This window comes from Boleophthalmus pectinirostris, unplaced genomic scaffold (assembly GCF_026225935.1).
Source record: "Boleophthalmus pectinirostris isolate CB_2022bp ecotype Guang Dong unplaced genomic scaffold, ASM2622593v1 HiC_scaffold_16, whole genome shotgun sequence".
In the NCBI taxonomy this organism is placed as follows: Eukaryota; Metazoa; Chordata; class Actinopteri; order Gobiiformes; family Gobiidae; genus Boleophthalmus; species Boleophthalmus pectinirostris.
In genome coordinates, this window is record NW_026571095.1 from 10,748,246 (window position 1) to 10,761,310 (window position 13,065).

General features: G+C 37.7%; 1 protein-coding gene across 1 annotated transcript in view; it reads left to right on the top strand.

Moving 5' to 3' along the window:
- The window catches only part of LOC110159573 (adhesion G protein-coupled receptor L2-like), a 254,156-nt gene that overhangs the window by 217,082 nt on the left and 24,009 nt on the right, over positions 1-13,065 (top strand). The window contains exons 14-15 of the mRNA XM_055151769.1: positions 811-1,031; positions 6,564-6,630. Of these exons, the coding sequence (XP_055007744.1) occupies positions 811-1,031; positions 6,564-6,630 (288 nt within the window). The remainder of the gene's footprint in view (positions 1-810; positions 1,032-6,563; positions 6,631-13,065) is intronic.

Below are 13,065 nucleotides of genomic sequence, written 5' to 3' on the forward strand. Positions count from 1 at the left end.
GAGACCACTGTATCACAATAAGTATTGCATCGTGAAATGAATATTGTAATTGTATTGTACCTTGTGATTTACATATTGTTACATCCCTAATGCTAATATGCTGTTTTTGGTGAATATAACATTTTCAAAACCATAAAGGGTAACTTGATGACTTAAATATGTTATGTGTTAACAGTTAATACTCTATAGAATTAAAATATCCTCTCTTTAATCTCATGGCTTTAAGTCCTTTCAGATGAAATATATCTTGTCTTTGGATTGATTTATAGACCCATTCATAATACAGATATTAACTATAAACCAGGTAACATTTTTATAATGTTGTGCTGTCATCTGAATGCTACCTAATCATTTTGGTTAAATTAGCTCTATTGATTTTACAATGTGCAAACTGAGACCCTGAAGTCAACAGCAAAAAGGCGAATCACCTCCCATTTTCTATCAATAGAAAAATTTGATTCTGAAATTCTGAATTCTTCTCCATTCAAAAGAACATTCTGTGCTTTCAGTTTGAATCATAGTTTCATTCTGAACTTTCATTTTTGGTTTTTTTTTGTGCTTGTGACGGTTATTAATAATCTCCACAAACATACCAAATTATTTCTATCTTTCTATCAAACTTTGCAGTCTCATTTCTAGTACAACACAAAACGTATTACAGCTGCAGTTTTGCCCTTTCACCAAACACATTAAGATCATCAATACCAGGTCTCTTTGGAAGTAATAAGTGGAATTTGCCAAAAAGCGCCCCATTTGCGAGCTTTTGATTTGAAAGCGGCTCTTACCTTTGTGTGCGTTTCTTCCTGTCAGCTGGTGTGCTCCATCATCGCCGGGCTCCTCCACTTTTGCTTCCTGGCTGCCTTTGCCTGGATGTGCCTAGAGGGCGTGCAGCTGTACCTCATGCTGGTGGAAGTATTTGAGAGTGAATTCTCCAGAAGAAAGTACTACTACATCTCCGGCTACCTCTTCCCAGCCGCCGTGGTGGGCATCTCCGCGGCCATCGACTACCGGAGCTACGGCACACAGCGAGCGTAAGTGCAGAGGTGGTTTGAGGATAGAGGTATTGAAACTTTGCTGGGGGGGTTCTGCCTGTATGCCTTTGACAGAATGTTCAGCAGTAACCATAGTCACACAAAGCACACTCAAAAAAACTAAAATCTGCTCACCTGTTCCAGCCAAGTAGTTCCAGCCAAGTCCATTTTTTTCTGATCAGATTGTGTTTAAAACAAAGCTCAGATTAAAGTCTAATTTGAGTAACAGATCTTCAGACTGAGCAGTGTCCTACAGTTAGCATCACAGCCTCAGGAAATGTTGATGAGCAGCTGCAAAATAATCAGTAGAGAAGAGCAAATGATGGAGTTGGTGAAGCAGAAATAGCGATACGATAATTTCCATTTGACAGGTTTTCACATTTTTATAAATATTACTTTATTCAAATCCACTTTAATTATATAGCACATTTTATAAACAAAACACTGTTCAAAGTGCTGCACATGTAAAAATAACATTAAAAACAGCTAAGGGTATACAACAGAAGGTACAAGTGCTCAATTTAACCTTGCCAGTCCTAGAATTCTAAAACTAGTAAAGTCAAATAAAAGCAAACCCATGAATGGCAATAAAGAAATAAAAGCAATAAAATAATCTAAACATTTAAATAAAAGTAAATAACAAGCACTGAGGACCGCAGGCGGTTTTAAAAGCTAGAGAATAAAAGTGGATCTTCAGATGAAACTTGAAACATCCCACTGTGGGGGCTGTTCCAGATCTTATGGCCGACCACAGAGGCCATAAGCTCTGGTTTTATTGGTGGCAGAGTAGTTACTGTCAATATTTATCATAGTTTTACACCAGTTACACAAGTGTCGGTTTGTGGAAAATACTTGAGAAGTACAAATATACAGGAACTTGCAGTGATTTCTAAAACAAATTACCTCTACCTATCAGCCCTCATCAACACGGAAATTTCCACCCAAATGCAGTGACAATTTTCACACGAGGAAGCCAGTTAAAACCTTCATTTAAAAAACAGAGATGTTTTCATTTATTTGTTTTCGTCTAATCATAACTGTTGTACAATTTAGACATGTTTTTGGCCTTGTTAACATTATGGTTGCTAGGAAACAGTGGAATTACCTCTACATAATCATGGCAGATCTGCTGCCCGTGTCCAGACAGGAAGTGATAAGGATTTCAGTAAACTCTTAAATATAATAACATTAACTGTTCACAGAAATGAATAGTCTAACTTGTTAATTGCATTTTAAAGGTCCTATTTTACGTGAAATTCACTCTTAGGAACTTTAAATGTTATAATGTTGTTACCTCATCAAAAACAGACCTGGAGTTGTGTTTTGTTTCACCCACACGTGTCTGAGTGACCCTTTATCATTGCATCTCCAAACCTCAGAATGCCCTGTTCCACCTTGTGATGTCATGAAGCAGTAGTTTTCAAGTTAACAGCTCCTTTTTCCGGTTGTTTAGTAGACTGGAAATTCCGGGACTGAAATTATACAAATGTTTCTAGTGAAAGTTGAGTTTAGAAACATAGTGGAGCAATTCCTGTATTACCACATGACATCACAAAGTGGAACATACTGTTTGAGAGAAGAACTCCAGGTTCTTCAACTCTAGGTATGTTTTTGGTAGAGAAACATTATCTCATAGATCAGAAAACAGCGTAATATGGTCCCTTTAAGTCCAGGGTAGAAGTACATTCGTGGCATGTTTGAAAAATGTACACATTCACAGATCAATCATCAACTTTTCTTCCCATGTATTTCTATGAGCCAAACTGCAATAATTAAGTTTGATGATTTTGGCAGTGGGAAGGATTAGATGTATTTATTCAAATTTATTATGGAACATTAGCATCCAGATCTGACTGTCAGTTCCAGTAGCATTTGCAGTGATTTATGGGAGAAATTACAATTTTCAACATTAAGACCATCTTGGGCTGTTGCGTATCTGATTACTTTTTGTAAGTAGTCGTGGTAAATTTAAAGGTGCACTATGGGGCTTTACTGTTGGAATGGTCCACTGTTACTTTGCCTGGAATGTTCACAGTATTACATTTATTGATCTTGTGTTTATTGAATTACTTGTGTAGGTATTGGTAAAAATAGATTGAAAAACTGAGAGTTGGGTAGCCTCTCCACAGATTTGGCTTGTATAGAGGCCTGGTGGTATCATCTACTTGTCTTAATGCAAATAGATACATTTAAAGCCATATTGATGAACAGTCCAGGAAAAGCAATAAGCAGGCAGCAGTTCCTCCATTGTTTCCTAGTGCCACTTTAAATTATCAGGTTATTTATGCATGCAGTGATTACATCAGTGTTTTATACTGAACTGGAACTACTTTGTCCTTTTGCTTTGTCTTTAATAGATGAAAGTTGGAAAAAAAAACCTTGCAGTACCGTATTTTTCAGACAATAAGGCACACTTAAAATCCTGTCAATTTTTTCAGAAATCGACAGTGCGCCTTATGTATTAATTCTGGTTGTGCTTACTGACCTCAAACCGATTTTACACAGCACTCAAAAATCTGTCAAAATGTTTTAGTAACATTTTGGCAAGCTACGATGCCGCATCCCTCTACGGTCTATGCATGACCTGCAGACGTATAATCTCTGAAAAGTTTCACATGAATCATCTCCAAAGCAATAGAAGCACAGAACAGACTCACCATCAGCAGCACATCCTCTGTCACAGAAACACACATTTTCAATGAGTCGTGTTTTTTAGTCCGACAGAAACTGAACGCATCATTGCACAAGGAGCGAGCTGTTTGTTCAGTGCTTATAGTTTATGCAAATTAGCCATTTGGTTTAAAGTTTCCTTTCGGTAAAACAAACAAATGTGCGCAAAACTGCATAAAACTCATTATTACTCAACGTATATTTGAGTCCTCCTTGTGGAAAATTAAATAAACAAACAAAAATTTCACCCACATTCATAATATTCATAATATAATATTCATTCACCAAGACAGGGAGGCAACGCCGGGCGAATTACGCCAACCTCTACCAGTGGATCGTGGATGGATCAGTCTCAAATGTCGTCAGTTTGTTTCACTTAATGCGTCTTATAATCCGGTGTGCCTTATGTATGAAAATAGATGAGAGAATTCAACGTTATTGATAGTGTGCCTTAAAATCTGGTGCGCCTTATAGTTCGAAAAATACAGTAGATTACATTGGACGTGCAAAAAAAAGCCCTTACACCCCTTACATCAATGACCACAATATTGAATAGCCTGTGACCAGCGTGACACCAGCCAGCCAACACTGAAGCATGACTTGTCATTTCATAAAAAAGCCTCCTAGATATGAAACACCTTCTTGGTTACTTTTGAAGATGGCCCTTTCACTTTCAACTCTTCTTGTGGCTGTCTCGTCTTGATTTAAAATACTTGCAAGTTCAACTCCCTGACCGCTGAGGAGCTAAGATCTTTAAAAAGTCATCTTAGAGCCAGTCTCCTGACCAAAGCTGGTGTCAATATTACAACTCGGGCTGGGTTATTGATCTTCTGACAAGCCCCGTTCTCTCTATGCATGCATGTATGTATGTAATGGTATCGGAAAAAGTGAACTGACTCAGCCCCTGGACAAATGCACTCCATGTCACTGTGAAAAGAAGAGTGTGCCGTGTGCAAAACCGCAACATTAATGACTACAGCAGCTCGCTCCTCTGGCCCGCTGGGTTCTTTATTCTTTGCATGTGGATAATTGCTAGCCTTGTCAGTTAAGGAAGTTTATGCACTCCGAGCACCAGGCTGTATGATTTGTACCACTGCAATCCCCTGGTTTATGGGGTTTTAGTGTAACCTTTTTTTTTTTCAAAGTTATTTTATTGCTGGAGTCATCGCTTAATTTTAGGTCCTTGGTGGTACGGCGTGAGATATATTATTTCGGTAGGCATGGTCGGACTTTTGTAGCATGAAGTCATTCAGCTAACAACTGCTAGTTTTAGCTTTAGCATGAGGCCAAAAACTACTTTTGCTTTTCCACGATAGTAGCTAATTTGACTCTACTCTTATGTGGATAATTGTCAATGTTGCCATTCCCATTAATGCCATACTGTGTTGTTTTGATGATCAATTTAAACGCTGTGCTTCTTACTAACGCTGCACCATAAAAATGTAATATTTTAGAACCATTTCATTTAGAATTTAATAATACTGACCCAGGATGTTCAGTAGAATTGAAACATAATTGCAATTGTTTTTACTTTAAATGAAAATGCGCAAAGAAAACACAATCAGGGTCAAATGAACTAAAAGTAAATTTTGCCGCACTGTGAAAATGTGCTATTTTTCGAACCTTTTCATTTAGTATTTCATAGTACTGACCCAGGATTTTCAGTACAATTGAAACATGAATGCAGTTCTTCAGACTAAATGTGTAAATGAAAATGGAAGGAAACCAAGGAAACCAAAATCAGGGTCAAATGAATGATGGAATTTAGCTTTTTACTGCACTATGAAAATGTGATATTCTTATAACCATTTCATATAATATTTATAAAAATGAAACATAGCCACATGTTTTGCCTACATGTGTCAAGGAAAATACATAAAACAAAACCAAAATCAGGGTCAAATGAATGATGAAATTTTGCTTTTTACTAAAACTACACTATGAAAATGTGATATTGTTATAACCATTTCATATAATATTTATAAAAATGAAACATAACCACATTTTTTGTCTACATGTGTGAAGGAAAATATATGCAACGAGCCAAAATCAGGGTTGAAATCAAGTTACAACCTATATTCCATTCTTTGCTCTGTCAGGAAAAACTGTAAAAAAAAAAAAAAAAGTTAAAATGACTTTATTTGAGTCGATTCAACTTGACAAGTAAAATGATCTACCGATGGAATAAGTGTGATTTTCTTAATTCAAGCAACATTACATTTTGTTTCTTATTTTAAGTGTAAAGACTTGTTGTTTTTCTTATTTTAAGTATAAAGAATTGTTATTTTTCTTATCTTAAGTGTATCAAGATGTATTTTCATAATTTAACTACAAAAAGTCTTGTTCCATTGATAGATCATTTTACTTGTCAAGTGAAATTTACTCACATCATGATAAAGCTTCCTTAATTTAAGTAATCTCGTCTTGGCTAGATTTTAGATTTTGCTGTGTAATATCAAATAAATCTCATTTTTGATGTTTGACTGTAATTCCTTGGACTATCTCTGATTGTAAAATATAGGCACATTAAACATTCCTACATTAAGGTATGTCCGGGCCTTTTCATTCCTCCTTCCTGTATTCTTCCTATGATATATTGTTTAGCTTGCCACGGTCATCCACATTTGTAGACATTTGCAGACCGTGAAGTCATCCAGCCAATAACCACTAACTTTGAGCTTCCCATGGCAACGGGCCAATCCCCCACTAGGCTGTGCTTTTCTGTGGTCAGAGGAGCCTCCATCGCTCTTCAGTAGCGCGTTCCGTACCGCTAGCCCTTGATCGATGACACACAACTTTGTTTTGGCAATGAGATGATTAATGAACTAAAGTATATCTCCCTTTTTCTTCCCCAATCTATAGATGCTGGCTGAGAGTTGATAACCATTTCATCTGGAGTTTCATCGGACCCGTAACCTTCATAATTGTGGTAAGTCCGCGCACAGGTATATCTTTAGACTGAGAAAACATTATAGATTTTCTCTTGTTTTTCCACCTCTCGTGCGTGCACAGTTAGCCTCTCACTTTCGCGATCAATTTGCATGAAAGGAAAGTGGTCCCATTATGGCTGACATGAGGACATCGGCGTCCACTCAGCCATGAAATCCTCGTGAAATCAGAATTGGTGAGCAAGTTGGAAGTTGTTTGGGAGGTACTTTTCGAAACCGAGAAAGAATACTCCCAGAATGGCAATCGAGCGCGAAGGTCATTTGCTCGGTCGGATCAAAACAAGGGTGACGGCGAGCGGGGGGAGCGGGGGGCGTAATGAGTGGGTGGGCCAGTAGACACCCCATTAGCACAGTCCATAGCCCCGCTGTGGATCATGACACGTCCCCAGCCAATCGCGGCGCACGGACATCTCCATCTACAGCCCCTTAATATTTTATGTGCTGCGAAGGATGACTCACTCTAACACACACTGGTCGACCAAACCTGCACCCGGGTGTGTGCACGAAGGCAGCAGGCATAAGATAATGGGTTGTAAATATGTACTTAGGGTCTAAATGGAGAAATCTTCAAATCATTTCCAGTAAAAAATAATACAAAAATCGACTTTGACTTTGGTTTGGTCCAGATATACAGTAATGAAATATTTAGTCAGGGTTTGCAGTTCTCAAGTCCTTGCTTTGCTTAGTGACTCAATAATGATTTTAGATTATTCCCAACTATGCCTTAAACCCATAGACTGTATAAAGAAGTGGACTAATGGAGTTCCAGTCAAATGAAGCTCACGGGGCTTGCAGTTATAAGAGCAAATTTTGAGCCAGGTCCATATTAGGAATTGGAATTTATTTACGGGCAAAATAGTGAAATAAAAAAACGAGGTTCGTGTAGAGTAGGGGTCTCCAGCCTTTTTTCTCCAGTCAGCTACCCTTACAAAACAAAAATGCCAGAAAGCCACTAGTTTAAGCGGTTGCAGGAAATAGAGTGTCTGTAACAAGCCGATGGAAGACTTAGATAGAGTACAGTTTGGGTAAAACATAAAACATAAACCATTATTAGTGAGTGCACAAGTCAGGCAGGTATCACACAATGGCAGTTTTGCAATAATAATAGGCAATAGGCTTTAATTCATCAAGTTTGAGTTATTCAGGACAATACGTGTAATTCAGAAATCTCTTGGCGAGCTACTTGGAAGGGATTGGAGAGCTACTGGGAGCTCTCAAGCTACAGGTTGGAGACCTCAAGTTAATATGAACATTTTAAGATCAGAATGATTAGGCTGACTGCAGCAATTCCAGAGAGAGGTAAATAATTTGTATTTGGAACGCGATGGCCAGTGGGTTAGCTGTGTGCATGTATATACACAGACTATGCCTAAATCCAAAACTAAACTGCACATGTACATCAAAGGCAAAAGAGAAAACTGCAGTAGTCAAAACTGTGTCTAATGTGGAATTGAACAGACTAAATCAGGACTAAAATAAGTTATAACCTTAATAATAAGAATTTGCATCTTGTGATCTTGTGCTTTAGTGTAAGGGGAGCAGCGTAGAGGAAAAGAAGACCGAGAATCATGAGTCATTATCATCATGAATTCCAAAACTGTTATGTTTATAGTGGTTCATTAAACATGAACCATGTAATTTTTCTTGTTGAGGGCCCCTCAGCTGCTTTTATCCTTGGAGATGTAAATACTTTACACATTTTAAAATACCATTTAATGTCATCTTCTTAAACCATTCCAAGTATCTCCCAATAAGTGTAGTCCTCTTTGGGAAACACTGATCTATAGCATAACATTAAATGTATTGCATTTATTTGCATTAATTAAGTGTTTTTATTGCAAAAAAATATGTAAAGTACTATGCATATATCTTGAAAAAACATACTTGTTTTTCCTGCAGATGTGACCTTTAAATTGCAGTTTTCTCTCACCATTTTATCATTGCCTTTGATGTACAGGCATTTAGTCTCTTCTTTCATTCTGATGTTGAACCGTGACGGAGAAACAACATTAATTCATTCAAATAGCTGCTTTTACACTGCACGCTAAAGGTTTATTTACCTGAAGTCCGTCACATACAGACCCTTTAATGAAATAAAAAATTGAATATTTTTTAATGCAAAGATGCAAAGATAGGGCTTTATATTTGAGCGCCGTAGAGCTATTGATGTACATAGCTTCTCATTTCATCCCTTTGCTTCAAGTGCAAACATTTTTGAATATTTCATGTCCTTTTCCTCCCGATAACTCTCACACCAGCCCACTACACCTGTGCCTGGATGTATACAGGAGCAGATGCATATGGTAATAGCATGTAAATGTGTCCGAACAGGCCGTAAATAGAGCAAACCTTGAAAAGAGCTGCGCCACGTGTTTTTTGTGATGTATTTGGCAGTGGAATATAGCAGAGGACAACCCCATGGAGAGCACACGAGGGGGGGCACACACACACACACACACACACATATATATATACATACACACACACACACACACACAAGCGAGTCATTTTGTCTCATCCTATCCATGTCATCACTCCTGGCCATGTTAAACGCATTCACTCAAAGCTCTCAAACAGACATGGCGGACAGAGAGGGGGAAAACCAATCGTGAAAAATTGCGATTTGAATTTCGTATTTCTGACGCAGCTGTTGTTAATTTCGCTCACATTGTTTCCCATAAACACCCTCTCCCCGTCAGCCCTATATTCAAGAGCCAACATCAAATTTATGTTTATATTTGAGATGACAACACTTCAATGTGCGGTACACCCAGATGTTTTTATTTATTCGATCGCCATGACAGAACTGCTAGCTTGAACAAAAAGGGAAAAATAAATAAAATAAACCAAACTTCAAAGCTACAATAGCACCCATGAGCTCTTCTTCCATTTCAAACATTTCTCAATAAAGTAATTACCGCCGAACCAACAGCAACAGTTTAAATTGTTTTCTTCCATGTTGGTCGTTCATCAAAAACATGTATGAAGTGGCTTTCTGAATCATTCTTGCGTGTTTGAGTGATCTTGCGGTCTCTCACGGGGCCTAGTTGAACTCTCATTACAGTTAGGCGTACAGTGCCTCGTCACTCGTCGAAGCCTCCGCTCACAAGCCTACCAGGAAATCAGGAAGTTGTCCGCGGCGATGCTCTCCATGCCGCATCCTGCTCAGCTCTCTCCTCTCAAAACAGTGAAAGAGACTGAGTGTTAAAAAGAAATCATAAGGAATTCATCTTTTTAATACACTGTTACCTACAAAATCAGTGATGGAAGAAGTGAAGTACTCAGTTTAGATACTTAAAGGTGCATTGTGACGGACCCTCCACCGGAAATGTTACACAATGCATCTTTAAGCACAGATATTGGAGCAAAAAAAATACTCAACTGCAAAACTCTATTCTACTGACTGCAGGTGGCTTACAGTGACACTTTACGGGTGTTTTTGAGGAAGCCACAATGAACGAGTGCAAATGAGATGATGTTACTGCACGTTTAAACACTTTGCAAGCTGCACTAAGAATTTTAATGTACAGTTTTATCTGCAGAATAAACAAATCGGTGATGAAATAATAATGTCACTCACAAACATGAGATTCAGTGCAATAAGGTCAGAATCAGTCCGAAAGACACTGATATAGTTGTCTTTTAAAAACATAAATGTTGTTTTGTGATGCCACTGATGATGATAATGACTCAAGTAAAAGTATCACATGAAAAAATCAGCTTCAGTAATAGTACTAAAGCACCCGTTTAGAAATGTACTTAAAGAGTAAAAAGTTAAATTATTTCTTCCAAATTTTGAGATGTAATGAAATGAATGTATGAGGACAAATGTAGAGATTTTGATATGGATTTGTGTTGAATTTTGTTCAACAGAAACAATTAGAATTTAAAAAATCTTTTTTTTTTTTTTTTTCTAGCAGTTTTTATTTGTATGTTTTGGTTTGCTCAAACTATGAATGTGTTAAAAATAAACCCTCAAGCTTTTCAGCAGGTCTCACACAAACATTTAAATATTTTAACTTTTCAGTCCTGTTCAAAAATGTAGTGAAGTAGAAAGTACAGATACCTGCTCTCAGGTGTAAAAAGTATCCACTGTAAAATGCAAAGTACAGATACCTCAGTTTCTTACTGTGAAAGCTTTTCTGGTGGAGGGTTCATCATCTCCTCGTCTCCATGGAGATGTTGTTGCTTTGTCTAAAATGCTCCACAGTATTGTTATTGCATTCAATGTATCTATCTCCATGGAGACAAAAAAGTGACACCAGCAAATCAAGTGGAACATTTCAGGCAAATCAATAAAATCCCCATGGAAAAAAATCATATGACAGACGCTCCACTAGAAAAGTTACATAATGCACCTTTAAGCAGTACTTTATTACTTAAATTTCACCACTGAACAAAAGGTAACCTGGTGATCTAAATATGTAAAGTGTTAGCAATTAATACCCTATAGAAGTGTAATATGTAAAATGTAAATCTTTTCTTCATGCTTTGTTTCTTTAATTCTTATTTAGAATGTTGTTTCTGCCCTTTAACTCTCCGTCTTGATTGTCTGTGTACACCACTTGCATTCATAGGTAGCTTAATTTAGTGTTAATTATATTGCAGTACCCTTTGAAAATTAAAATAAAACGACTACAAATTGCATTCAAACCTAGTAGCTATAACTGAATGTCTGCCTCTGTCAAATGCTAACAAAAACATCTTGATGAGTCTCATTTAAAAGGTCTTCAAAAGCTCACATCTTTTTTACTTGAGGCGGTACACTGAGCCCACGCCTTCTAAAACTGAAAACAAAATTGCTCTTCTGTACATTAGATATATTTAAACTTAATTAGACTTTTATTTCCACTCCCCGGAGCGTTTATGTGTGTGTCGAGGCCGATGCGTTCACTGTCCACTTAGCTGAGTGGGAGAAAGCGGTTGTAAAAAGCAGCCTGGGTAGACGGACAGTGAAAACAGGGATGTGGATATTATTTTGTTAATTTATGATCACGATTATTTAGGTGAAAATGTACTCATAAAAACGTTCTATTTACATGCTTAAGGGGTTGTACTGTATTGACCAATGAGAATGAAAGAAAATGAAGAATTCCTCTGTTGTTTGGTCATAGTTGTTATATAATAAATTAAATTCGTATGGGACCCTCTACTTGAAGATAAGGACCCTAAAGGCAAGTCAAGTCTGGCTATGCTTCTGTTGTAGGGAGTATTATACCTATGATGACCAGTGTTGGGAAGTGTTGTATTCCCCTACAGATTACAGATTACACATTCCAAAATGTAGTTTGTAACGTAATCCATTAAATTACTTAAAGTGAGTAACGTAATCTGAATACTATGGATTACTTGGTTTGCTGTTAAATCCTGTTTGAGACATAGTTTAAACCTGGCTTTAGTCCTGGTTTAGGCCTGGTTTGGCCCTGGTTTAGACGTGGTTTTAGACCTGGTTTAGACCTGGTTTTAGTCCCGGTTTAGTCCTGGTTTAGGCTAGTCTAGTTTAGTCCTAGTTTAGACCTGGTTTTAGACCTGATTTAGACCTGATTTGGCCCTGGTTTAGACTTGGTTTTAGACCTAGTTTTATTCCTGGTTTGGACCTGGTTTAGACCTGGTTTTAGACCTGGTTTGGACCTGGTTTAGACCTGGTTTTTAGCCTTAGTTTGTCCTAGTTTAGTTAGTTTACCTGGTTTTAGACCTGATTTAGACTGATTTGGCTGGTTTAGACTGGTTTTAGTTACCTGGTTTTGACCTGGTTTAGACCTGTTTGGACCTGGTTTAGACCTGGTTTTTACCTGTTTAGTCCTGGTTTACCTGTTTACCTGGTTTTAGACCTTTGGACCTGGTTTAGACCTGGTTTTAGACCTGGTTTAGACCTGGTTTAGACCTGGTTTTAGACCTGGTTTACCTGGTGGTTTAGACCTGGTTTTAGACCTGGTTTTAGACCTGGTTTACCTGGTTTTAGGCCTGGTTTAGTCCTGGTTTGGACCTGGTTTAGGCCTGGTTTTAGACCTGGTTTGGACCTGGTTTAGACCTGGTTTTAGACCTGGTTTAGACCTGGTTTAGACCTGGTTTGGACCTGGTTTAGACCTGGTTTTAGACCTGGTTTAGACCTGGTTTGGACCTGGTTTAGACCTGGTTTTAGACCTGGTTTACTGTCCGGCAATGAGTAGAATTACCAAAAAAAGAATACCTCTGTGTAATCCATTTATTTCAACCAAGTAACTGTAATCCAGTTACCACTCACTTAAACCAGTAACTGTAACCGAATACAGTTACTCATAATTTGTACTCTGGTTACGTAACTCTGGTACATGTAATCTGTTACTCCCCAACACTGAGGATGATGTAGAAAAAAAAAATAGTTTTGCAATGTGGGTAAGCCATGTTATAATGTTATCTCCTCAAAAACGCACTTA